The sequence below is a fragment of the Bos indicus x Bos taurus genome, chromosome 23 (assembly GCF_003369695.1).
Source record: "Bos indicus x Bos taurus breed Angus x Brahman F1 hybrid chromosome 23, Bos_hybrid_MaternalHap_v2.0, whole genome shotgun sequence".
Taxonomy (NCBI): Eukaryota; Metazoa; Chordata; class Mammalia; order Artiodactyla; family Bovidae; genus Bos; species Bos indicus x Bos taurus.
In genome coordinates, this window is record NC_040098.1 from 31,340,550 (window position 1) to 31,368,003 (window position 27,454).

A 27,454-nucleotide genomic window follows, 5' to 3' on the forward strand; every position below is an offset into this window, starting at 1 on the left:
GGATTTTCCAGGCAAGAGTACTGAAGTGGGGTGCCATTGCCTTCTCCACTCAGGGGCTAGTTATTGCAAAAAGAGCAAATGTAAATCACCTCAGACAGTGAAGATTTAGTTGCAACAACTGATCATCCATGCGGAGCCAGAGCGAGGACTCCATGGCAAGAGTCAAGAGTTTGCTTTCATTTCACCATTACTAACCTATGATCTTTGAGATGTCACTCTCTCTTTGAGCTTCCTTTTTCTGATGCAAAAAGATAAACATATGGATGAAAAATAGTTGCTTAAATGTTACAGGCCTTGGGTTGAGTTCTTTACAGTTAGAATCACATTCCATTCTCAAAGCAGCCCTAGGAGGTAAACACTGTTACTACCCTGATTTTACAAATGAGAAAACTAAGGTACAGAGACATTAACTTTTTCTTAGATAAGGAGCTAGTCAATACCCTTATCATCGGTATATATCATAGTCTAAGGTTTAGCCACTTTTAAAAACAAGAATAGTGAGAGGCCAAGGAGCTCATGAATGTGTGTAGGCCTGTGTCAAGAGGAGGACACTTTCGCATGGCTGCAAATGCCTGAGGACCTGCTTGGCTGGATCGGATATCAGTGAGCAGGCCACAGATTATAAGGTCTTAGAGAAGAAATTTGAGATAACAGAAAGCTTATCTTCCAACAGAGTTCATGAGAATTCAACCCCATCCAGACTTCAGTTTCAGGAGCAGAGAAAGCCTTTTGTGTGAACCTGGAAGAGGCAGGGCAGATGGAAGGGACTGGATGTAAAAGGGCTTAGAACTGAAGAGGAAGAAGGTATCACTTCAATAAACAAGGGAGTTCAGTAAAGCTGGGCTGTCAGAGAAAAGCTGGAGGGGAGCAGATGGGAGTGAGGATGTGTGGGAGAAATAACTCTGACTCTTCACCAATTCAAATATTAATGCTTTCCAACAAATTTAAGATTGTTACCTTATTAGGACCTTACTAGAAATAGTTTTATGGAGTAAGTGAGGGTAGAGATGATTATTTATAACAAATGAAGCTTAGTCAAGCCCAAGGCAACCAAGGAGGATTCCCCTGCTTACATGCTTAGTCTTGTCTGATTCTTTGCGACCCCATGGACTGTAGCCTGCCAGACTCCTCTGTCAATGGAATTTTCCCACCAAGAATACTGGAGTGGGTTGCCATTTCCTTCTCCAGGGAAGTTCCTTATCTCATATTTTAGAGCTTTCTCCTAGACAATTTGCCCTGTGAATGTGTACCCATCATTTGTGTTACTCCTGCGCTAACAAGCCCTTCTCCAGGGCACAGGTTCAAGAGTATCTGAGACACTCAGGCCCACACAGCTAGACTTCATAGTCAGAAAATACAGTGTGCTGTGGACTAAGTGAGGAAAGTTTGAGGGGACAGGACCGAGGATTATTAGTCATGTGGGACAATGCTTTTCAAACTTTAGTTTGCATATAAATTACATGAGAATCTTGATTTTAAAAAGCAGATTCTGATTCAGTGGTGGTGACTTTACTTCCTGGGTGCAGAGCTGGCACCTGGGAACTACCAGGCACTTAGAGAAGGTAGAGACAGTATTTAAAGTTCCAAAGGGGAAAGCCTCCACCTTCACCTGCCAGGATACGGGTGCCAGAACCACCGGTGGGTGGCCTGTCAGGGGGAGGTACTGGGTGCACTGAGCCTTCAGGGCTTGTGGTCTGGGGTGGGACAGTGATGGGGAAGGTGGATGTTGGGGAGAGGGAAGAAGAGGAAGGGGGAGGGATCGCAGGGTGGAGGGAGGTTTGCCCGTGTGTTAATGCTTCTCTGTGATTGGAGGATGAATCTTCAAACTGGTCCCTGCCGGGAGCTCAAAAGGGGTTGAGATCCCTAGGGATCTGAGACTTGCCTGGAACTCCTAGTTCGAGCCATGATCCTGCAGCTCTGGGCCTCATGTCTTTTCCCACTGTTCCTGGTCGGCTTAGCTCAGCTGACTCCGAAGCAGCAACAGATGAAGGTAAGTGTCCTGCAGGGAACCGAGGTGGATTCCAGCACTGATGGTGAACTAGGCTGCCAAGGAAGCCAGGAGTTCTCCCTTCTTCTCTCCTAGGAAGGACGAGATTCGTCTCCCCAGCCTTTCCTAACTGACGTCTGCCATTGCCACTGCTGTTCTCTGAGGCAGAGGCTCTCCTAAACTGCCTGTCTTTACGTGGATCATCTCCCCTTAGCCTGGTGGGTCACTGGGCAGAAAGTGGAAAAGTGGATGAAGGACGAAGGCTGCTCTCCCTGCGTTCTGCTTTGCCACTTGCCCCTGGTGGCCGCTGGATAACCCAGAACCCATCCCCTCCACCCTGGTCTGGAACACTGGGGAATCTTGCAGGTCCGGGAAACAGGGATGTGAAGTAGTAACTGGATTGAGAAGGAGGCTGAACTGGCAGCTCTTGGAGAAACTGAAACTCTTGGGCAGGTGGAAAAAGAAGCTGGTGCTGAAATGTGCCCTAAGGAGTTCCAGAGTCAGGAAAGAGGGGCGCTTTTTTTCTTTTAGGGAATAATAAAAGGCAAAAGGCAAGGAGAGTTGCTTGCTGATTTTAATTTCAGGGGAAGTGATGTGGCAAGAGCTCAGATCAGAGTAAGATCTTTGCTTTTAAGTCTTGGTACTGCTCCAAATCACCCAATGCTTCTCCCCTCACCCCAGGAAAAATGTCCACATTTGCTTCCAGTAGCACCCTGTTAAGGGTGTGTATATGAGTCTTAGGATACTAAGTGGCAGCTGAAGTAAATGACTTGAGGTAACAAGTTTGAAGTTTAAAATTGGGCATATTCATTCAAAAACACAGCTTCACTGTGATGTTAAGCCAGTTAGACATCTTTTATTGACCCCTTTCTTTCCTCTCTAAAAGTTGGAGAAAACCTATCTTGTAGTGCAGTGATCACCTAGAAAGTTTGTTAAAGCACAGGTTACTGGGTCACACCTCCAAAGCTTCTGATCCAGTAGGTTTTAGTAGAGTCCAAATTTGCTTTTCTAATTTGTTCTCAGATGATACTGGTGCAGGTCCTCAAACCACACTTCAAGTGCTCTATTATTGGGTTCATGTGAAGTGTAAAATGGTGTATATAACATGAATCAAGACTGGTAGCTGTAGTAAGATCATATCTCTTCTCTGATATTAAAAAAAAAACCAAGCATCTACTGAGGGCCATCCACGTCTATGTCAGCAGCTGCTGCCTGATTGGGTGTGGAATTTCTGCCATAGAATATTATCTTGTGAGTAAAAGGCTGTGTTTTAGGGTATCCTGATCTCTTCAAACAGACCTAAGCAAATTGGAGCAGAACTGAAAGCCAAGAAGGAAAGATCAGCCTCTTCCAAGCTGCAGTATTCTTGGAATTCTACATGCCAGTTCACAAGGTGGCATCCACACATGATAAAGACAGCCAGAAGTTGTTGAGGCATTTTAGCTTTTTGTTCCAGATCCTGTCGGCTTTTTTCCCTTGCCATCCTTGTAGGTAGGAAGTCTATTCCCTTTGCTTCCTATTTTACACAGAGATAAGAAAGGGCACTGAGGATGAATTTTGTAGGTACCAATAAGCCCCTACTGGCAAAGCTTTGGAAAATGCCTCTGGGATCTAGAGGAGGAACAAGTTATTTGCTGAGCTCTGGGGAAGGAAACTACAATGTGAGAACATACAGATGAGACATTTATATAAAACATATTTCTGTTGTGAGAAACTCTGCCAAAATCTGTTAAAAATATTTGCGAAGAGATATGATGACTGGAATAGGGTGTTAGGATATGGAAGAGAGTGCAGGTAAACTGTAAATCGTCAATCGGAGGATGGCAGTAAATTGTATTAAGATTCCAGGAATGGAAAGATGATTATAAAGTGCTTGTCCCACCATTGCAAAAAAGATTTTAAATTAGAAGGTATAAATTCTAGTTGTGGCATTGTTGTTTAGTCGCTAAGTCGTGTCCGACTCTGTGACCTCATGGACTATAGCCCACCAGGCTCCTCTGTCCATGGGACTTCCGAGGCAAGAATATTGGAGTGGGTTGCCATTTTTTTCTCCAGAGGATCTTGCCAATCTTGGGATCGAACCCGAGTCTCCTGCTTGGCAGGCGGATTCTTTTCCACTGAACCACCTGTAAAGTCCCAGTTGTGGCATTAGCCGTAACTAAAAATATTACTTGGAATATTCTCTTCGGTTCTTAGAGTTTCAAAAAGTCCACAGATGTTAGAGATTATCATTTGCTTTATCATCACATCACTGTGGTTATTTTTGTTATATTTCAGGTGGATTGCTATAAGGGGGTGACAGGCACCATCTATGAGTATGGAGCCCTCACCCTCAATGGTGAGGAGTATATCCAGTTCAAGCAGTATGTGGGCAAGCATGTCCTGTTTGTCAATGTGGCCACCTATTGAGGCTTGACAGCTCAGTATCCAGGTAAGAACTCATGTTTCAACTCTCTTGGAACTAGCTTTGTCAGATGGCCATAGTCTAATTCCAGAAAGTGAGAATCAAGTCGCTCGGTTGTGTCTCTTTGTGATCCCATGGACTGTAGCCTACCAGGCTCTTCCATCCATGGGATTTTCCAGGCAAGAATACTGAGTGGGTTGCCATTTCCTTCTCTAGGAGATCTTCCTGACCCAGGGATTAAACCCGGGTCTCCTGCATTGTAGGCAGACCCTCTACCGTCTGAGCCACCAGGGAAGTCCTAACTCCAGAAGGTTTTGCTAATTTGTTATTGGGAGGAAACAAGGGGCTGGGGGAAGGTAGGTGATCATGTGACTCTATCCCCTACATCCTGCCACTGCTCTGCTCCTTAGAAATGCTAGGAGAATTATCTCGGGATTTGAGAACTAAGATTCTCCCAAAGATTTAGCAAAGACCACCAGGAATGTATCTGTATTTGAGTTTGTTGCTCAACGTTCTGAGGGAAAACATATACTGTAGGGAACCATGGGGCTTCTCAGTAAGAAGATGTTATTAATAGAAAGGACTTATTTGAGGATCTGAGCTTGTGTTATATGATTTGGGGAAGGGTTCAAGGGGTTGAAGCTTGGTTCTGGATTGGATGCTGTCAGGAAATGAGAAAATGGGCACAGTGAAGTGATTGGTATCTTAATAAATCATATCTACAGAATAGGAGGAATAAAGCAAGGATAAACAGCAATCACTTAAATTGGTAAGAATAGGGTGATACTTGGTCATTTTTGTGATTTGAATAATGTTCATGTTTTGTCCGGTTAAAGGTCTCTCGTATGAAACTGATCTTCTGTGAAACTGTTTATGTTCAGGAGGAGAACAACAAGCTCTAGCTATAAGTCCCAGGCCAGAATCTAGCTTTCAGGGGCTAATTTTATCTTTCTCACTGGTAACTTCTGGTAACAGGAGAGAAGATTGACCTTTGAGCCTCTGGAAAAATACCTTTGGGTTCTGCAGGTACTTCCAAATGGCAGAGAAGAGGAAACGTAGTTACCATCTATGCACTGTTTATTTGGAGTGAGGGCTAAGAGGAGATGCCAGCAGATAGAGCTGAGTCTGATTAGGACTGGCTGGTGCTGGTCATGAAGTCAGTAAATCTGAACTGAAAGTGGCTGAAGTTGGAAATAATGGCACAAGTCCAGACAGACACTGGGAAGCTTCCTGACAGTGGGAAAGAGCTGAAAGTTTGTTTTCAAAGGAGTTTGTAGCCTTAGAATCCTAATGAGTCTTTCAGGGAAATGGCAGCATTTATGTCACTGGAACTGACAAAAAGAATGCTCTGGAGCTAGACTTAGCATTTCTCTGATTCCCTCTGTAACTCCCAGGTTAGAGCACCGAAGAGTGCTCCTGGGAGGGTGACTGGAGTGTAACACTGTGTCACCATGGGGCCGATGGTGGGAGGATGGGGATAGAATGTCCATTTTGTTTGCCATTCCTTAAAACACTTTTTGATCAATCAACTAAGGAAGGCAATGGCATTTAAATCTGACTTCTCTTCAGAATCAAACGGGACCCACCCCCAAAACACACACACACACACACACACACACCAATTTAAGCAATCTGTGCTTTTAAAGAAGGGCTCCTATTGGATGACGAAGTGGAGCCACTTATGGGAACTTCTGCACAAGATAAAAGGCAGTTGTTTGGATGTGTTTCTGGAAATCTGTGTTCTAGCCTTTTGCTCTGTTTCCTCAAACTTCATGATCTTGAATCTTTCCCTTCATAGTCCTCAGCTTATTCATGTGATAGACAGATACTGCTTTTACTGCTCAAGATAGAGCTACCCATGCTGTTCACCCTCTGCTTACAGAACTGAATGCACTACAGGAGGAGCTGAAGCCTTTCGGTGTAGTTGTGCTGGGCTTTCCCTGCAATCAATTTGGAAAACAAGAGCCAGCAAAGAACTCAGAGATCCTTATGGGGCTCAAGTAAGTGCCTGCTTGGGACCCTGCAAGATCGTGTTAGAATTTTCCTCCCACATTCCACCTAGAGGCTTCTCATTCTGGAGACTTCTGGGGTGATTGACAGATTAATTGGTTCAAGAACATCATTTTGATGCCTTGAATTCAGTTATGCCCTGCTGGTAGTGCTCAACAATTCTAACTTTGAGTTGTTTAATGATAAGACTACAGGAAATCTAATGAAAAGAAGCGCGTGAAAGGAGAAAGCCTAGGAAATAGAAATGAATCAAGAATTTTAACCTTAAAATATTGCTTTCCAATTTTCTTTTTAAATATTTTTTACTGGATATAGTTGATTTACAATATTGTGTTAATTTCAGATGTATAGCAAAGTGAATCAGTTATACGTGTACATATATCCACGCTTTTAGATCTTTTCCCCGCATAGGTCATTATAGAGTATTGAATAGAGTTCCCTGTGCTATACAGCCGGTCCTTATTACTTTTCTATTTTATATATAGTAGTGTGTATATGTCAATCCCAATCTCCCAGTTTATCCTTGGTAACCATAACATTGGGCTTCCCTGGTGGCTCAGATGGTAAAGAATCTGTCTACAATGCAGGAGATCTGGGTTTGATCCCTGGGTCAGGAAGATCCCCTGGACAAGGGAATGGCAACCTGATTCAGTATACTTGCCTGGAAAATTACACGGACAAAGGAGCCTGATGGGCTAGAGTCCATGGGGCTGCAATTAGTCTGATAGGACTGAGCACACACAACCATAAGATTCTTTTCCACATCTGTGACTCTATTTCTGTTTTGTAAATAAGTTTATTTGTACCATTTTTAAAAGATACGATATATAAGTGTTAACATATGATATTTGTCTTTCTCTGTTTGACTTAATTCACTTAATTCACTGTGATAATCTCTAGATCCATCCATGTTGCTGTAAATGGCATTTCATTCTTTTTTTATGGCTGAGGAATACCCTGCTTCCAATTTTCTTGGAATTCTCTATTGGCTCCTTAAAGCATATGCATGAAGTCCTGATTCCCAAAGACCACTCTTTCCTCATCTTCCCTGTCTACGACCTCTCTTTCTTTATCTCTAATTTCACTTTGTGGCCAAATTGTGGTGGCCATTATTATCCACCCTTTTCTTAATTTGAATGGTCTCAGGATTGTTCTGGTTCATTGCAGGTATGTACGTCCAGGTGGTGGCTTTGTTCCCAATTTTCAGCTCTTTGAGAAAGGGGATGTGAATGGAGAAAAAGAACAGAAGGTCTTTACCTTCCTGAAGGTAAGTGAGCATAAACCTGGCAAGAATTGGTCAGGTAGGTAACAGTGCCCTGAAAGCATGGGGCTCAAGTCTAGGATTGAGTTTGGACTCCTTGGAAAGAAATTCTCAGATAAGTTCATGGATGGTGGCAATATTTGTTGTGAAGCTTTAACTTCAAGTAATGGAAACATATAAATATGATTGCTCTAATATAGACTAACTTTTCTTACTGAATGGTAATGATTCATTTATTCAACATTTATCAAATCTTTAGCTCTGTGCAAGAACTGTGCTACACAATGAGTTAACAAATGTTAATAGGGCATAATTTCTTCCTTGAAAGAATTCATATCTAATCAGGGAGACAAACACAGAAATAGGTAATAAAGAGTGTCACAAGAGTATTAGAACCACAGAAACCCAGAACAGAAGGACCCCCTTTTTTGTAGCTAAAGAAACTGAAGCTTTAGAAGTGTTATGCATTACCAAAAAAAACACACACACACACACACACAAAAACAAAAACAGAAGATAGTCTTTCTTTGAAGCACTGTGAATCCCATATAATCATGGGATTGAGGGAGAAACAGAGAAAGGAATAAACGTTTCTGTTTGCTATCATACTAACTCTTGGTTGTTGATTGTACTGGTAATGATGTATTGGAACGTCTATGGTTCACTAGGAGCATGTCAATTAGTCAATATACTGAGATACATACTGGTGAGTAGATATTCTAGGGGTGGGGATAAGACGAGACTACACAGAAACAGAAAAAACATTGTCGATTTCTCTCTCTCTGCTCCAGAACGCCTGCCCTCCAACCTCTGATCTTTTGGGCTCATCAAGTCAGCTCTTCTGGGAGCCCATGAAGGTCCATGACATTCGCTGGAACTTTGAGAAGTTTCTAGTGGGGCCTGATGGCGTCCCTGTCATGCGTTGGTACCACCGGGCTTCAGTCAGCACAGTTAAATCAGACATGCTGGAGTACCTGAAGCAGTTCAAAAGCGAATAGGAAGGGCGAGACACGGTCAGAAGTTGCCTCCCATCTGAAGAACACATTTAAGGATCCCATCTTTGCTTCGAGTCCTTTTCCACCCAGCCTCCATATGACCAAACCATCCTGTACAGCCCAAATGTGTGTGTGTGTGTGTGTGAGAGAGAGAGAGAGAGACAATTAAAGAAAACCTGTCTCCCAACTCTCTGACCTCAAAATACCAAATTTTTTCCACTCCATTCCAAAGGAAAATCATATTATAGATAGGGACTACCCATGTCCCTAAAAACGCAGTCCCCAGAAGTCCTGACATCCATCCTTTCCCAATGCTGAAGGTTTAAGAAAAGCAGAAACTGGCAGCAAGACTCTCAGCATCTCCTTAATAGCCTCTTCTCTCCTCCAAGACAGGCATGCGTTGTTAAATTCTTCCTCTCCCTAGTTAGTTTTCATTTATCCCCTGACACCCTGAGTTCTCTTGTAGGATCTCTGAAGGCAGAGTGAGAGCAGAAACTTCATCTCACATGAGCTGAGGGGCATCTCCATGATGGTGGGTCCCAAAGCCCCTGTGGGCAGGACCCAACCAGAACCTTCCTTGGTGCCTGTCCCTTAGTGCATTCAGGTCATGGCACCTGGGCAGGGATGTTCCTTCATTCAGAATGATGGGTTTCTCTCCTCACCCTTTAAACTCATCCTTATCACTGTCTCAAATTAAAAAGAATTCTGCAGCAGCTGGTTTCCCGTGGTGTTTTTCCAGTCCTATATTACATGTGGAGTCATACCACTTCTTCCTCTCACTTTATTTCTGCTTCCTTCAGTATCTAGCTCACCTAGCTCTGAAGTATTTTGTTTTTCTCATAGTGCTCTAGACCTTTTGTTGGCTCATCCGAAAACACTGGGTGGGACTGGCTGCACAGAGTTGCTGTGACACGAACAGGGGAAGTACAGCCCCCTGTACTTCCTCATTCAGATCCCCTGGGGAGTCCCTTCTTGAATCTTCTCTCTCTCTCAACAAACATGCATCCATTTTTGTTTACAAAATTAATTTCTGCTCGCTGTTAAAAATCTAAAAACATATAAAAGTAGAAGAAAAGCATACCAAACCTCACTTCTAATCAGAGGAGTCAAGAATATACTGGAAGCCCTATCTAGCCCATGCTGTTTTATAATTAAACTTCAATCTTTATATGAAGACAGATTTCAGAATATCAGAAACAGGAAAGAAAAGATTGTATGAAGAGTAAAATCGGTGTTTTTTTCTTTCTCTTTTCACAAATTACTATTAACACAGCTACTTGCACTTTAAAGGGTCTTTTTTTAAAAAGTACACAAAATATAAGTATCAGTGAGTAATATAAAATATAATTCTGGTTTGTACCTAAATAGATGTGATCCCTGACTTAATCTTTATACAGCAACATGAAAATTGGCAGACTAAGCCAGAAATGACCAGGAAAGTGATTCTTAAGACTCTAAATATTCATAGATGATAGACACACATGAGAAATGGAAAATATTTTCAAAATATTTGGATATTTTGTCTTCTTGAATTCAAAATCGTGTAAGAAAAAAAAAATGGGTTAAAAAAAACAAAGCTAGGGGGGACTTCCCTGTGGTCCAGTGGCTAAGACTCCATGCTCCCAAGATAGGGGGCCTGAGTTCAATCCTTGGTCAGGGAACTAGATCCCACATGCTGCAACTGAAGGGCCCACACGCTGCCACAAAGATTGAAGAACTTGTGTGTCACAGCTAAGACCCAGTACAGCCAAAAAAAAAAAAAGCTGAGGCTTCCCTAGTGGTTCAGTGGTATAAAGAATCCACCTGCCAATGCAGGAGACACAGCTTTGATCCCTGATCCAGGAGGATCTCACATGCCCCCACATGCCACAGAGCGGCTAAGCCAACGCGCCTCAGCTATTAAGCCTGTGCTCTAGAGCCCAGGAGCCCACAACTACCAAAGCCTGGGCACCCTAGAGCCCATGTTCCCCAACCAGAGAAGCCACAGCAATAAGAATCCCAGGTCCCGCAACTAGAGAGTAGTCCCTGCTTGCCACAACTAGAGAAAAACCCTCGAAGCAACAAAGACCCAGCAGAGCCAAAAATAAATAAAATTATATATATTAAAAAAAAAAAACTGAATGTCCTTGAACATGTCTGAATCTGTGACCCCATGGACTGTAGCTTACCAGGCTCCTCTGTCCATGGAATTTTCCAGGCAAGAATATTGGAGTGGGTTACCATTTCTTACTCCATGGGAACTTCCTGATCCAGAGATCAAACCCACATCTCTTGCATCTCCTGCATTGTCAGGGGGATTCTTTACCACTGAGCCACAGGGAAGCCTGTCCTTGGTCATAACCCTGTGACAGGATTTGAGACACCATACATCTTTTACTGGGCACTGTGTTATTAGGGCAGTGACAGGATTGCAGAACCAGCTACCAGTGGTGTTGAAAAATGTGTGTTTCATTTCTTAGTTATCTTGAAATCTGTGCAGTTCTTGAGAACCCTCAAGGACCTGAACAGTGCTCAGAAGGGTTCCAAATCTGTCACTATTTTCAGATCAGAATACTCAAGGTGCCAGGAAGTGGGTGGAGGATGATGGGATGATACAATGTATAAAATCTTCTCAAGATACTGGTCCAGTCCAAACCAGGAAACTAGTTGGACAAAAGTGGATGCCCCAGGGGAGCAACATCCCCTGTTGCACAGTGAAGACCTAAGATGATGAAGGCAGAGAACTGTGGCTTCACCGGAGTCTGTTGCACTTGAGTGGTATAAAGTCTAGGAGGTCTCAATCCTGCCACTGCTCTGGAAAGTCCAGATGTCATATCCCTTATGCCCTCCAGTGGCTGGCCCTGAAGAGAAAAAAGAGAAGTTGTTTTGGGGATAGCCAAGACCAGAGAAATGAAAAAAAAAAAAAAAATTCCCTTGCACTGGGAGATGAGGGGAGGTGAGAGACAGGTGTGAAAGCAGCAGTCCTGATCAGAATATTGCTTCTGATGACGATGATGGTAGTCTTTATAAAAAGAGAAGACCAAGAGATACAACTTTCCACTTCTCCCTTCCTCACCAATCCATGTAACAGATCTTAGCCCCAGAGAAAGCCACAGGCAGAAACTTCTGGGAGGGGCAGACTGCCCAGGAGGGTCTCAGGAACTCTGTCTGTTACAGCAGTTAAAACTTGACTGTGACTATCATGGTGATCATCATTCTCATTACTGGCACTACTACTGCTGTGGATTTTTTATTTTTTTGAACCAGAGGTTCGTACAATCTATCATGGAAAGACCTGAGCTAATTGGTTCCAAAACCAGTGTTGTCACAGGAATCTATTACCGGAACACACCATCCAGCAGGCATCTAGAATCAGTAAGGCTCTGCTAACCACAAAACCTTTGAGGAGAGTCCCTGGGGACAGTGTTCTAAAGTCCCAGAGAACCAAGACTCAGACCTTCTCAAACTGTCCTTTCCCATCTTGTTAAGCAGCCCATCCCTGGAAGTAAGACCCCAATACAGTCTCCCCCCATGAGAGATGCTGCAGAAATGTGGTATTTTCCCTGTGGACTGTGTGATTTTTAGGCTTTGAAAGTCCCCATGGTAGTTCTGGAAGCTGGATTCCCCAAACCTGGTAAAGAGTAGCCAAAGTCTCTTCCACAGCACATTGAATCTTTGTGATCTCATGAATACTCCTTGACTTGGTTTCAGGTCCCAGTAGACAGAAGCTGAGACTAGGATTCAGGTACACATAATTTATTGAGAGAGTAGTCTAAGGGAATCAGTGAAGAAAGACAGGGTAGGGGAGAGAAGTAAGGATGCAATTTCTGATGGAGTTCAGTTTCAGATAAATTGCACTATAATTATTTCCACCGTGAAGGAAGACGGATGGACTTTTGTAACTCATGTCCATCAATCATTAGCTATGGGCTCACCCTCCGACCCCAGAGGCATAACCAATGTGAGACGGCCCCCCTAGGTTAAAGGAAATTCTCTGAAGAAGATGGCAGCTGAGGATAATGAGACTTGGCTTTGGAACTGTGACGACCCTGAGAAGAGTCTTAGGTTTGCCGGCAGAGTTTAAGGGGTCAGCGAAAAGAAGTTATATTTCTTGTCCGCAACCGGAAAACAGACGAGTTCCCCTCCCCACTCCCAGCCCCCTCATCTCTAACCACCTGGAATTCGAGGCCCGACCTTTTAAAGAACCTGTTGTAAAAGATATGGAAAGAAACATCTGTGCGACAGACGCCCTTTTTCGCGGAATACGTTCATGGTCTTAATTTCCAAAGTTCAGGGCTGGGATCCGTGATGCGCATCTTCGCACCCACCCGGGCTCTGCGAGATCCCACCCTAAGGACGGAGTCTGGACCGCTCCTCGGGTCTCCCCTCCCCTGTCCCGGGCCTCCCTGCCCACGTCACCTCAGTCGTCTCAGCTCCCGCCTGTCCTTGGGGCCCCCAGACCCACCCCAGCTCCCACGGCCCTTCCCCCACCCACACGGGGTCTCCTGGGGACGCGCAGCTACGAACCTGTGCGCAGCGCCCCCTAGTCCGGCTTTCTGCTCGTGCCCCCCAGGAGGGGGAGGGGATGCGACCGAGGGTAGAGGGCACCGGGGAGGGGGAGGGGCGCACCGAGGGGTGCAGGGACCGGGTTAGAGGGGAGAAGGCGTTACCTTTTCTACGAGCTGATTTTCTAGACAACCTGAGTCCGAGAGAAACAGAGGAGGACAAGAAGTCGGGAGGAACTGAAGTGAACAGTCTTTTTCCGGGTTGGACTTTTTCAAGCGCTCACCGAATTTCCTGAGGCGGAAGCTGCCGAGGTTCCTGCCGACCCCTATCCCCACTCCCACCTCCACACCCGTCCCAAAAGGCTCCGGGTGGAAAGATGTCACAATAGATTTTGACCGTGCTCTTGAGAATGACAGCGCGGGGTTTGAAGAGAAACTGCACGGGATGACACCTGTAGTTGAAGGAAGATGGCCCCTGGGTCCAGCCCCTCGGCCCCACCCGAGAGATGCAGGTTCCTCCTCCCACCAGTCTGGCGCCTTCAGGTACCTCAAATGAGTTACTTTATCACATATGGCCCGTTATTTCCTGCAAATCCTTGAAGTTTTTTTTTTTTATTATTACATATATTAAAAAAAATACATATAATAGTCTTTATCACTTATTTCCTAGCTGCGAGTTTCTGTGACTCTTTTCCTTGGGATAACAGAAATACCCTTGTCTAACGCTCCACCTGCCTATTACCGTTGCTGTCCTATTTTTCTGCCTTCAACGCGTTCTAGAAAGTGAAGCATCTCCCTGGAGTTGGCATAGTACAGCATAGTTTCGAAAGGCAAAAGATTAACAACTGGATTGTTGTTGTTTAGACGCTAGGTCCTGTCTGACTCTTTTTCGAACCCATGGACTATAGCCCACCAGATTCCTCTGTCCATGGGATTTCCCAGGCAAGAATAAGGCGGTGGATTGCCATTTCCCAGGCAAGAATACTGGGCTAGGTTGCCATTTCTTTCTCCAGGTAATCTTCCCGACCCAGGGATGGAATCCCCGTCTGGTGCATTGCCAGGAAGATTCTTTACCACTGAGCCAACAACCGGATTGTTGTTGTTCAGTGACTAAGTAGTGCCCGACTCTTTGCGACCCCATGGACTGCAGCTCTCCAGGCTTCCCGGTCCTTCACTATCTCCCGGAGTTTGCTTGAACTCAGGTCCATTGAGTCCATGCGACCATCCAACCATCTCATCCTCTGTCACCTGCTTCTCCTCTTGCCCTTCTCCAGCATCAGGGTCTTTTCCGATGAGTCAGCTCTTTTCATCAGGTGGCTAAAGTATTGGAGCTTCAGCTTCATCATCAGTCTTTCCAATGAATATTCAAGGTTGATTTCCTTTAGGATTGACTAGTTTGATCTCCTTGCAGTCTAAGAGACTCTTGAGAGTCTTCTCCAGCACCACAATTCCTAAGTATCAATTCTTCATCACTCAGCCTTCTTTATGGTCCAACTCTCACAGCTGTAAGTGATTACTGGAAAAACCACAGCTTTGACCACAGGGACCTTTGTTAGCAAAGTGATTTCTCTGCTTTTTAATATACCCTGTAGGTTTGTCATAGCTTTTCTTCCATGGAGCAAGCGTCTTTTAATTTTGTGGCTGCAGTCACCATCCACAGTGATATTGGAGCTCAAGAAAATAAAATCTGTCACTTTTTCCACTTTTTCCCCATCTATTTGCCATGAAGTGATGGGACCGGATGCCATAATCTTAGTTTTTTGAATGTTGAGTTTTAAGACAACTATTTCACTCTCCTTTCACTCTCATCAAGAGGCTTTTAGTTCCTCTTTGCTTTCTGCCATGAGTGGTATCATCTGTATATCTGAGGATTTTATTTTCTTGGGCTCCACAATCACTGTGGACGGTGACTGCAGCCATGAGATTAAAAGACACTTGCTCCTTGGAAGAAAAGCTATGAGAAACCTATACCAAACCTGCTAAAAAGCAGAAGCATCACCTTGCCAATAAAGGTCCCTATAGACAAAGCTATGTTTTTTTCCATAGCTTTTGTTGATATTTCTTGATTACAGCTTGTGAGTCATCCAGCCTGGCATTTTGTATGATAAATACTCTGCATATAAGTTTAAACACGGTGATGATATACAGTCTTAATGTACTCCTTTCCCAATTTTGAACCAGTCCATTGTTCCATGTCCAGTTCTAACTGTTGCTTCTTATCCTGCATACAGGTGTCTCAGGAGGCAAGTAAGGTGGTCTGGTATCCCTATCTCTTGAAGAATTTTCTAGTTGGTTTTGATCCACACAAAGGTTCAGTGTAGTCAATGAAACAGAAGTAGATGTTTTGTTTGAAATTCCCTTACTTTTTCTATGATCCAACGGATGTTGGCAATATGATCTCTGGTTCCTCTGCCTTTTTTAAATCCAGTTTGTACATCTGGAAGTTCTTGGTTCAGAAGTTCCAGAACTTCCTCAGTTTTGGAAGTTCACATACTGCTGAAGCCTAGCTTGAAGGATTTTGAGCATTACTTTGTTAGCATCATCTATTACTCACTGGGAGAAGACATCTTGATTCAGTTCAAGTGTACTTGTTCCTAGATTTGAGAAAAGTTTGGAACCAATCAATTAAATGGCATAAAACAAGAAAAAAGTTGAAACACTCACCCCAGTTCCTCTAGTTTGATGGGTAAAGCAATGTATGTTCTCTATAGAGAAGAACATGGGGTTTTGAGGTAATTTCAATGAAAGAAAAAATCATCCCAGTGAAACCATTGGCTACATTTTTGTTCCCTTAGCTTTCTGCCACAGTATTCTACAAGGTAGAGAATCTGGTGATCAGTTCCTGGTGTTCAGTCACTGCTCCCAAAGTTTCCTTCCTATTCAAACACGGAGCCATGACAGCAATCAAGAGTTAATCGCCCTATTTTAAGATGTGGTTACTTGTATCTTCTAGCTCACCAGTCTTTCAGGCAACATTGATGATCACAAAATGGCCCTAGATTTTTCTATGAATGAAATCACAGTGACTGTATGGAGTCTTACTCTAGCCAAAATACATGAGATTTTATCGTTTTTATTCAACAAGTGTCTGACTAGTTTGTTTGGGCACTGGTCTCTCAAGTCAAACTTAAGCTCAGGAAGTCCCCAAGGTCTTTGACAGACATCATAACCACTCTTTACCATCCTCAGAGAAAAAGTTGGGGACCTTTTTATGCTGGCCACCTCCTCACTCACACCCAGTAATTCAACCATCTTGTCTAGAAATAAGTTGTTCAGATTTCTAATTTATCAGTGACTTGTAAAACAAAAATTTTAACTGACCTTTCCTAGTTTACAAATTTCCTCCCTAGTTACTTTGTTACTACATTGCTCTAAATTTGTAATCTTCAAAGCAATAGTTTCTTCTTTAAGGTTGTAAGGAACCTTCCTTAAATCAACTATATCCCTAGAGTAGAACAGAATAAACCACTGCAAGTCAGTAGATGTTACTCTAGTTTCTAGCTCTTCATACTCTTGTAGAGCCAAGAGCTTCATGTGAGGAGGGCAAATGCATAGACAAGATTCTCCAGAACAGAGCTGGGTTGTACTAGGCTGCTGCTGAGTCACTTCAGTCGTGTCCGACTCTGTGCGACCCCATAGACGGCAGCCCACCAGGATGCCCCGTCCCTGGGATTCTCCAGGCAAGAACACTGGAGTGGGTTGCCATTTCCTTCTCCAATGCATGAAAGTGAAAAGTGAAAGTGAAGTCGCTCAGTCATGTCCGACCCTCAGCGACCCCATGGGCTGCAGCCTTCCAGGCTCCTCCTTCCATGGGATTTTCCAGGCAAGAGTACTGGAGTTGGGTGCCATTGTCTTCTCCTGTACTAGGCCAGGGTTCTTGAAAAATAATGCAGATAGCGATTGGCATTAAGTATTTTCCACAAAGTAGTTGACATTGTAGGGGGTGTAGCTCAGTGGTAGAGCGCGTGCTTAGCATGCACGAGGCCCCGGGTTCAATCCCCGGCACCTCCAGTTAGAATTTGGCTTCTTGTGTAGCAGTTCTTCAGAACTACTCAAAATGGTTCTTAGTTTTTCCTACCTGTTGAAACTTGTCACTCATAACTCGTGCTGATTTGCTCAAACTTATTTGTCAACCTTTTATTTTTGTAATTGGAGAATGTTGCTTTACAATATTCTGTTGGTTTCTGCCGTACAACCATGCTAATCAGTCGTAATTATATACATATCCCCTCCTTCTGGAACTTGCCTCCCTTCCCTCTAGCCTTCCACCTCCCATCCCCCACCCTTCTAGGTTATCACAGAGCTCCAGGCTGGACTCCCTGTGTTATATAGCAACTTCCCACTTTATACGTGATAGTATTTATATATGTCAATGCTACTTTCTCAGTTCATCTCAGAGCCATCTACAGGGTAGTATAGTCTTTTTTTTTTTTTTTCCTTAAGCTCCCCCCATTCCTGCGCCCTATTGGAGCAAAGTAAAATGAGGTAGATTTAACTCTCCTGTAGTCACTCAGGTGGCTCTATGGCTTAGTTGGTTAAAGCGCCTGTCTCGTAAACAGGAGATCCTGGGTTCGACTCCCAGTAGGGCCTTACCTTTTTGCTCGAAGGTAGGGCAAACTCCTGAAAATTTTATTTTGGCTAGTTAACTGTGTCTTCTTACTGATCCTCCACAAATTCTCAACGAAAGTTAACAGCCCTAGAACTCTATCAGATACATTATAGGTTGTTTGATTGCAACTGCCTCAGATTCCTTACTTTTAAAAAGAAGTACATTCTTAAGAGATGACAATTCAAATGCAAGCCACCTAATACTGCATGTGACTTTATACCTCAATCACTTTTCAAATAGGTTTTGCATTAAACTGTGGTAAAATGTTTTTGATCACCTACAGTGTGTTATTGTTTAAAGTATCCAGAGAGAAAGAAAAATCTCTAGACTCTAACAATCTCTAGCTCTACAATTGATTTCATTAAATAAGATAATGAACAATGAACCTATTACTAGCTACAAAGGAAAATTAGGATGTTTGCAGGGTCGTGCTTGACATTTTGAAGGGACTATGAGGAAGAACAGTATATTCCCATGCTATCTCTCTTAAGGAAAACATTAGAGTATTTCAGGAATGATGATCAACTGGAAGGAAAAATGTCCTAGATACAAACACCCTAGAGCTAGGACAAAGTCGCTGTGAAAAGAGCAAGCTGGAGAATTCTGCCAGATATCTAAGGAAACTTAGATTCAGCCCTAGAGACTTATGGAGCTTCCTTATCTTTTTGTCTCCTATTGATCCATCAATTAATTCAACAATGTAAGCTGCTGGTTTTTTATATACCAGGCATATTTCTGTCTGTCTTTCCTTTTATTTTCAGTTACATTTTTTCCCATATTATGGGAACTTTTAAGATCTACTGTCTTAGCAACTTTTAAATATGCAATTCAATATTGTTAACTATAGTCACCAACCTGTGCATTACATCCCCAGGACTTATTTATCTCATAAATGGAAGTTTGCACCTTTTGACCACATTCACTCATTTTGCCTGCCACCCCTCATCCCTGCTGCCTCCAGTAACCACCCCAGGAATATTTCTAAGGGCAGGAAATACAGTAGCAAACAAAGCTAACAAAAAGCACTGCTGTCACGGATCTCACATTCTGCTGGGGGTGACATGAAAAATAAAGAAAATTAATATATAAAATAAGTAAGCATATAAGATACTGATGAAGTCTGCGGAGAAGAATAAAGCAATGAAAGAGTATGGGGACAGCATAGGATAGAGCTGGACTAACCAGAGTGTCATCTGTTCTTTAATAAAATCACTGACATGTTAAAATATAATTTTTTAACTTTTTAATGAGAAATGGTTACAAAGTGGCTACTATTATTACTCTAAGAACTTGAGTAGCAATATTAAATAGAAAACTGATGCCCCTTCCCCCAACAATGCCTGGATCTCACTTCTGTTCATTTTGATTAGGGCTTTATTTAACTAGTTCCCACTGCCTGTACTCAAATCTCAACTGTTCCACTTATTAGTTACGGGAGCTTTGGTAAATTGCTTTCTCTCAATGGGCATCACTATCTTCATGTATAAAAGAGAAATAGTAATAAGCCTACCTAACAGAGTTAATGGGAGGACTTGTGGAGTAAATACACATAAAATATTTTAGAAGGATATCTAGCACATAAAGAAGCAATCAATAAAATAAAATAAGAATTGATTATACACAGAGCCTCACTCATTCCAAATCTGGGTGATTTAGGTGATGATATTTGGAAGTTTTGAAAGGACAAGATTTAGATATGTTGATGGTGAAATGAGTTAAGATTTGGGGAAAATTGGAATGGAGTGAATATTTTTTTCATGTGACACAAGTGTGAATCTTTGGGGACCAGCAGGAAGACTATGGTAGGTATAATTATGTCTCACACCCCCCACCCTGAGATGCCCATTTCCTAATCTCTAAAACCTGGGTAATACGTTATCTTGCCAGGCAAAAGGAATGTGATTAAGAATCTGGAGATAGGGAGATTATCTTGGATATTTGGGTGGCTCTATGTAATCAAAGTGTCCTTATAAGAGGGTGGTAGCTGAGTCAGAGTTAGAGAAGGAGATGAGACAACAGAAGAGAGGTCAGAGTGAAGTGAACATGAGTCAAGGAATAGGAGCATCCTCTAGAAGCTAGAAAAAGCAAGGAGTAATTTCTCCCCAAGACCTCTAGAGAGGGGGCAGCTCGGCTACACCTTGATTTTAATCCCACAAGACCCATTTCAGACTTCTGACCTCCAGAGTTGTAAAATAATAAATTTATGCTATTTTATGGAGAAGGCAATGGCACCCCACTCCAGTACTCTTGCCTGGAAAATCCCATGGATGGAGGAGCCTAGTAGGCTGCAGTCCATGGGGTCGCTAAGAGGTGGACACGACTGAGCGATTTCACTTTCATCGCTTTCATGCACTGGAGAAGGAGGTGGTGGCCCACTCCGGTGTTCTTGCTTGGAGAATCCCAGGGACGGGGGAGCCTGGTGGGCTGCCGTCTCTGGGATCGCACAGAGTTGGACACGACTGAAGTGACTTGGCAGTATGCTATTTTAAGGTAATAAATTTTTGCTAATTTTCTAGTGCAGCAGAGACGGTTAATCCAGATATATGGTTATAGGAAACATATTGAAAAACTGCTTTGCTGCCTAAGGAACCTGGTTCGAAAGAAATCAGCTAAACTTCTTGAAGGACTACAGTTCCATTTATAATCGCATCATGTTGACAGGGAGTTAGTCCTGGGGCCTAGATTTCACACAGAACTTGATTGGTGGGATAGGGAATTTTGTTCCTTACCCCGCTTCTTTCTCAAATGAAAGCATGTAGGAGTCAGAAAACTACTGTGCCTTCTCTGAGGTTCGAACTCAGGACCTTCAGATTATGAGACTGACGCGCTGCCTACTGCGCTAAGAAGGCTCTGAGACAAAAAGGTTTCAATAGAACTATCGATTCTCTTTCATGTTTATACAAATTTTCTGAGAAGTTGTATTTTTCAAACAGAGTGCAAGATAAGAGTATGTGCTGTGGCATATATACTGTTGCTCTGAGTATGTCATAATGATCAAAATTATTTCAGGATTTCATCCATGAATAAATATGAAACACGGTGAATTTTTTTTCTCCCACTATGCTTTAAATGGCAACCCACTCCAGTATCCTTGCCTGGAAAATCTCATGGACAGAGGAGCCTGGTGGGCTGCAGTCCATGGGGTCTCAAAGAGTCGAACATGACTGAGCGACTAACACACACACACACATGCTTTAAATACCACTTACTGCTGGCAGACATCAGACTTCATTAGATTTCACTGTGCCCTACTTCACAACTACGTGGGTAGAAAGTGGCATACAGATACGAGGGGCCTGAGTTGGGTCCACAGGCTGGAAGATTTCCAGACTGAAACAGTGAGGACACAGAAATATGCTTAGCTCTGCTGAGGGCGAAGCTGGAGTATCCTTATCTAGCTCTGCATCTTCCTTGTCTGCCAGTATTCCCCTTAAAATCCATGTCTGACCAAGTCCGTGATCTGAAGGCCTTTCTATTCTGGCTAAAAGTCCAGAATAATGTAAACAGAGGCGAGATAAGGTGGAAGAAATGAGGTGAGATGATTGAAAATGGAGAAACAATACACTGGATTTCAATCTGGCAAAGTGAAAAATGTCCTAAAATAGATATTGTAGGACTGAAGTGTAAATCTTGTGTGTGCCATCTATTAAGTTAGGAAAAATAATTCACTTGGTTTTTTTGAGAATATGTCAATTTTTTAAAACTTCATTATCTGTAAAATAGGATAATATTCACAGTATTATTTAAAAGACTGAATTCGACATACAAAAAAGTTGTTCAATGAATACTAATAAATGATACAAATGATGATAGCAAACTGTATTGAGTGCATATTACGGGCAAGGTACTCTTATATGTGTGTTACATGTAGTGGCCATCTATCGTCTATCACTGTAGGCAACTTTTATTATTGTCATATCATTTACATATGATAAAAGTAAGACCGAATAAGTTTAAGTGACTTGCCGATAGGCTTGTAGCTACTCAGTAGATGAGAAGCAGTAGAACTCGGGCTCACTTAACTATGACTATGAAGCCACTCAGTCGTGTTCGACTCTTTGTGACCCCATCGACTACATAGCCCACCAGGCTCCTCTGTCCATGGAATTTTCTAGGCAAGAATACTGGAGTGGATTGCCATTCCCTTCTCCAGGGGATTTTCCTGATCCAGGGATCAAACCCCAGTGTCCTGCATTGTTTATTGTCTGTCTTTTCTTCTAGAATATAAGCTCGACAAGGGCATCGACTTTGTATTTTTCTTGTTCACCGTTCCCATCCCAGAACTTAAAATAGTGACTGGTACATTGTATGGTTTCAGTAAGTTTTTATTGGATGAAAACCCCTACCTTAATGTATGGGTACTATACAACTGACTAAAATTTTCCTGAGTACCTATGATGTGTCAAGTCCTGTGCTAGTAGGTGTAGTGACAGAGTGGTTATCATCTGCCGGGGTCCAGCCCCAGCAGGATCCAGGGGTACCCTCAGGATGACGGCATACGCGATAAGGAAAGTAAAAAAAGCGAAGAGAAAGAGGCTTGATCTTCCTTGATTAACACAGAAAGCCAATAAAGCTACTGTGTTCCAAGGAGTCATCCTGAAAGAAGAAGAGAGAGAGAAAAAGAGAGAAAAGGAAAAAAAGAATGACACGGGGAGACCAAGCTTTGGTGAGCGAGGCCCATAACTTTATTTTCAAAAGGAACTTTTATACCTTGACTTGTACATAGAGGGAAATGAAAGATGCAAAGTCATATAGAGTCAGCCCAAACATTACATCTGTTTTGTCTTTATCAAAACCAGGATTTTTTCTGCATACCTTTCCCATAAACAATGTTGTGTACATTATCTTGTGGCCTTGGAGGCCTGTGAACATTTTATGACCCTTTATTGATAAAGGCTGATCAGCCAGAAAACTTGTTTTCCGTTAAAGTGTTTCTTCTTTATTTCTCCCAGCCTCAGAAAGTACTAAACAGTTACATTCTCATGGAGCAAAGGTGCAGTGGGTCACAACTAAGAAAGAACCAATTAGCTCAAAGGTCTGATGTGGTTAACTCCAAGGCTGCTACTTGTTTTTCTTACATTCCAACTGTGTTAACTAACGCATTCCCAGGTGCACAATGGATAAGGGATATGGGAACTTGGCAGCAAGCATTGGCCCAATAATGAAGCCCTTTACCAGTACTGTCTATTCTAATAATTTTTCATCCCTTAAAGGACTCTATGCTCATTAGGATTTTTAGAATGTTTTGGCTTCCCGTGCCTTTCAAGGTTGGGGAGTTGTGAACAATCAAGTGTGCTAATTGCAAGAGTATGGATAAACCTGTCAGGCAAGCTAGAATGCCAACAGAGGGGTTAAAATAGAAATATTCCTTTCATGCCCAGGAGACTTATTAACTAAAACCCTAAGTTGACTTTTTCCAGAGAAAGGTGGTTGGGGATAGCCCCTGTTAATGTCAGAAGAGTTGGTGAAAGGCACAAAATAGTAAGAGAGACAGATTTTGGTTTTGGGGTGGATGCTCGAGCAGATTCAGGGGGTCCCTTGAGGCCTGATCCGCCTTTGCCTGTCGGGTTCTGTCCGCATGACCTTTGTCATGGGTGGGATCTCCCGTGGTGGCTCCCGGCAATCATCTGTGATTTTACAGAACTAACAATCACAGATAAAATTTCAGTTTTCTACTGAACAGGAATATTTTATTATTGATAAAATGTTATGTGATTACTTCATTAAAATTCTACATAATTTAGTTCATTTAGCAACACTTTGTAACAAAAGTTTACCTTCAAAATGCTGTACTTTTTACCCTAAGATCCCAAATATTTCACAGACTATTTCAGTTACTTTTAAAAAACATCCCTGTCCCTCCATCATGGATTAAGTGATGTCAGCAATAGTAGTAGACTGAATATATCCTAACTAGTCTCTACTTTCAAATTGCTCTTGGGCACTCTCCTTTGATACTTTTCCATACATTTTCTCTTTAACTAAAAAATATAGAAAGCCTTTGACTGTGTGGATCACAATAAACTGTGGAAAATTCTGATATGCAGATCAGGAAGCAACAGTTAGAACTGGACATGGAACAACAGACTGCTTCCAAATAGGAAAAGGAGTACGTTAAGGCTGTATATTGCCACCTTGCTTATTTAACTTCTATGCAGAGTACATCATGAGAAACGTTGGGCTGGAAGAAGCACAAGCTGGAATCAAGATTGCCGGGAGAAATATCAATATCCTCAGATATGCAGATGACACCACCCTTATGGCAGAAGTGAAGAGGAACTAAAGAGCCTCTTGATGAAAGTGAAAGAGGAGAGTGAAAAAGTTGACTTAAAGCTCAACATTCATAAAACTAAGATGATGGCATCTGGTCCATGGGACCAGAAAATAGATGGGAAATAGATGGGGAAATAGTGGAAACCGTGGCTGACTTTATTTTTTGGGCTCCAAAGTCACTGCAGATGGTGATTGCAGCCATGAAATTAAAAGACGCTTACTCCTTGGAAGGAAAGTTATGACCAACCTAGATAGTATATTCAAAAGCAGAGATACATTACTTTGCCAACAAAGGTCTGTCTAGTCAAGGCTATGGATTTTCCAGTGGTCAGGTATGGATGTGAGAGTTGGACTGTGAAGAAGGCTGAGCGCCGAAGAATTGATGCTTTTGAACTGTGGTGTTGGAGAAGACTCTTGTGAGTCCCCTGGACTGCAAGGAGATCCAACCAGTCCATCCTAAAGGAGATCAGTCCTGGGTGTTCATTGGAAGGACTGATGCTGAGGCTGAAACTCCAATACTTTGGCCACCTCATGCGAAGAGCTGACTCATTGGAAAAGACCCTGATGCTGGGAGGGATTGGGGGCAGGAGGAGAAGGGGACGACAGAGGATGAGATGGCTGGATGGCATCACTGACTCGATGGACGTGAGTCTGGGTGAATTCCGGGAGTTGGTGATGGACAGGGAGGCCTGGCGTGCTGCGATTCATGGGGTCGCAAAGAGTCGGACACGACTGAACGACTGAACTGAACTGAATCTCATTTTAAAAAAAAAAAAAGACCACTTCTTCCCTGTATATAATATAATCAGACCTTTTGAAGAATTACACACGACTTCCCCTGATCATAGTAGGGCTCACTTAAACGGTGCAGCATATAATGGATCAGGTTGTTCAGCTAAAGGATGAGCCGTCTGGAGACAGGGATTATGTGGGGAGGAGACCCGTGGACTCGCGAAGTTCGCATAGGTGAGGTTGGAGCGGGTAGAGCAAGTAGTCTCTGGGCTTGGAGAGTATGCTACACCACGTACTGAAAGCAAACTAATCCCCTCCCTGAACTTTATAAATTAAGAACATGATCACATTCAGCGAAAAGTAGGTCGGTTTGCACAGTTGTTTTCTTTAGTAAGAAATCACACACAAACACACAAACTCTGACTTAAGTTCCGTGTGAGCGGGGAGAAGAGCGTCTCTGTTTTCTAGGTGAAGAAATAAAAAATAACTTCCCACTGCTGACTCCCAAACGCAGTTGACAAATTGGAGACTCCTGATCTCTACATCCCGAGTTTCGGTGGGTGCTGTGCCGGCGATTTCTCATCCTCTTTTTTTTTTTTTTTTTTTTTTAATGACTGATTCGAGTTTATGACTTCGAGTTTGAGGGAATTATGCATTGGCTGCTTCTCCCTTTACTTTCGAGTATCAGAAAAATAGCACAGAAGGCAAATGTGAATCTCCTAAAGTAGGAACCTGTTTGCGGATTTTATTCGTGGATGAAATGACAGAGTTGTATGTACAGGGGGAAAATAGGAAAAATAACACAGGTTTGTGCAAGTCTTTTAAACTGCTAAGAAGAAGTTTGAGGTGGGGCACTTACGTGGTAGCGTGGCCGAGCGGTCTAAGGCGCTGGATTAAGGCTCCAGTCTCTTCGGGGGCGTGGGTTCGAATCCCACCGCTGCCATCTCTATTGTAGACCCATTTCTTTAAAGCAGTCGTGTGACCCCTTTAAAAGTTCCTACGGAAGAGAGTATGTCAAATGGTTTTGAAATGTTCTTACAGATTTAAGAAATAAGCAGAAATTGGTTGATAGTTATTAGAATGTATTAATTGAAAATCAGTCTTCATCCTATTTCATTCCACTCCAGCACTGGATTCTGATTCCTCTCACAAACATATAAGGAATGATAACTTCACGCCTGAAGTTAAAGATGTGCTTTTTGCATGCAAACCAGAAGAAGCCTATTATTTTTCTCATATTTTGCACTTTTCAAATCTATTCTATTGCACCTTGCCTTTTCAGTTCAGTTCAGTTCATTTCAGTCACTCAGTCGTGTCAGACTCTTTGCGACCCCATGGACTGCAGCCCGTCAGGCCTCCCTGTCCATCACCAACTCCCAGAGCTTACTCAAACTCATGTCCATTGAGTCCATGATGCCATCCAACCATCTCATTCTCTGTCATCCCCTTCTCCTCTCACCTTCAATCTTTCCCAATGAGTCAGCTCTTCGCATCGTGTGGCCAAAGTATTGGAGCTTCAGCTTCTGATGAGTCCTTCCAATGAATATTCAGGACTGATTTCCTTTAGGATTGACTGGTTGGATCTCCTTGCAGTCAAGGGACTCTCAAGAGTCTTCTCCAACACCACAGTTCAAAAGCATCAATTCTTCGGTGCTCAGCTTTCTTTATGGTCCAACTTTCACATCTATACCTGACTACTGGAAAAACCCTTTGATTATAGGGACCTTTGTTAGCAACATAACGTCTCTGCTTTTTAATATGCTGTTTAGGTTGGTCATAGCTTTTCTTCCAAGGAGGAAGCGTCTTTTAATTTCACGGTTGCAGTCACCATCTGCAGTGATTTTGGAGCCCAAGAAAATAAAATCTGTCACCGTTTCCAATGTTTTACCATCTTGTTGCCATGAAGTGATGGGACCAGATGCTGTGATCTTTGTTTTTTGAACGTTGAGTTTTAAGCCTCCATTTCCATATCAGCATAGAAATAGCTTATTTTCCTTTTGTCTCAAAAATATTCCATGTTATGGATATATTTTTATTTAACAAGTCACATTTAACAATATAAACAACACAAATAAATAACATCTGCATTTCATAAGTGTGTGTATTAGAGAAATTTTTGAAAATGCAATTGCTGAATTAAATGTGTGTGATGGTAATTTTGGTGGTTCTTGTCTTAGTCTTTCCTAAATGTTACTAATTTATCCCCAGAGAGCCAAGGAAGGGCTTGTTTCCTTGACACCATGACCCACACAGAACATTGCTGTGACATTGAGAATTAACAGCCATTAAATTCTTACAGAGCCCCAGATGTTGTCATAGTTCTTTTATATTCTCAGTAATATATAAGAAAGTTCATATTATTATTCCTATTTTATTAAGAGAAAGAAACTGAAGTTATAACCAGTTAATCTCTTGTCTGTAGGTGGAGGAATCAGGATGTTACTTCTGTAGGGCAGACTGAAAAAAAATGATCCTTCAAAAAATATTTTCACCCTAATTCCTGGAAGCTGTCAATATTACCTTATATGGCAAAAAAAAAAAAAAAATTAAAAATGAGAGCGTCTTTGCAGAGGGGATTGAGTTTAGGATCTTGAGATGGGGAATTTATCCTGGATTATCCAGATGGAGCTTGAATGCCATGCCAAGTGTTCTTAAAGGAGAGAGGCATAGGGAGATTATGGAACAGAAGACGATGTGAA

The 27,454-nt window shown here is 42.6% G+C and overlaps 2 protein-coding genes and 4 non-coding genes across 6 annotated transcripts in view; 4 read left to right on the forward strand and 2 right to left on the reverse strand.

Moving 5' to 3' along the window:
• GPX5 (glutathione peroxidase 5) overlaps positions 1 to 13,628 on the reverse strand; it is a 44,395-nt gene extending 30,767 nt beyond the window's left edge. Inside the window, exon 1 of the mRNA XM_027524735.1 lies at positions 13,307 to 13,628. The gene's annotated coding sequence lies outside the window, so the exon portion shown is untranslated. The remainder of the gene's footprint in view (positions 1 to 13,306) is intronic.
• GPX6 (glutathione peroxidase 6) lies at positions 1,762 to 9,370 on the forward strand. The gene is made up of 5 exons (XM_027524730.1): positions 1,762 to 1,990; positions 4,265 to 4,418; positions 6,274 to 6,391; positions 7,569 to 7,668; positions 8,454 to 9,370. Exons 1-5 carry the CDS (start codon positions 1,904 to 1,906, stop codon positions 8,658 to 8,660), a joined length of 666 nt encoding a protein of 221 aa, XP_027380531.1. The 5' UTR covers positions 1,762 to 1,903; the 3' UTR covers positions 8,661 to 9,370.
• A 3,452-nt stretch (positions 13,629 to 17,080) lies between the features above and the next one.
• Positions 17,081 to 17,152, forward strand: TRNAA-AGC. Its single transcript has one exon. It is a non-coding gene; the product is annotated as a tRNA-Ala (tRNA).
• Positions 17,153 to 17,657: 505 nt separating this feature from the next.
• On the forward strand, positions 17,658 to 17,731 carry TRNAT-CGU. The gene has a single exon. It is a non-coding gene; the product is annotated as a tRNA-Thr (tRNA).
• A 2,795-nt stretch (positions 17,732 to 20,526) lies between these two features.
• TRNAM-CAU lies at positions 20,527 to 20,599 on the reverse strand. The gene has a single exon. It is a non-coding gene; the product is annotated as a tRNA-Met (tRNA).
• A 5,017-nt stretch (positions 20,600 to 25,616) lies between these two features.
• On the forward strand, positions 25,617 to 25,698 carry TRNAL-AAG. Its single transcript has one exon. It is a non-coding gene; the product is annotated as a tRNA-Leu (tRNA).
• Positions 25,699 to 27,454: the final 1,756 nt, after the last annotated feature.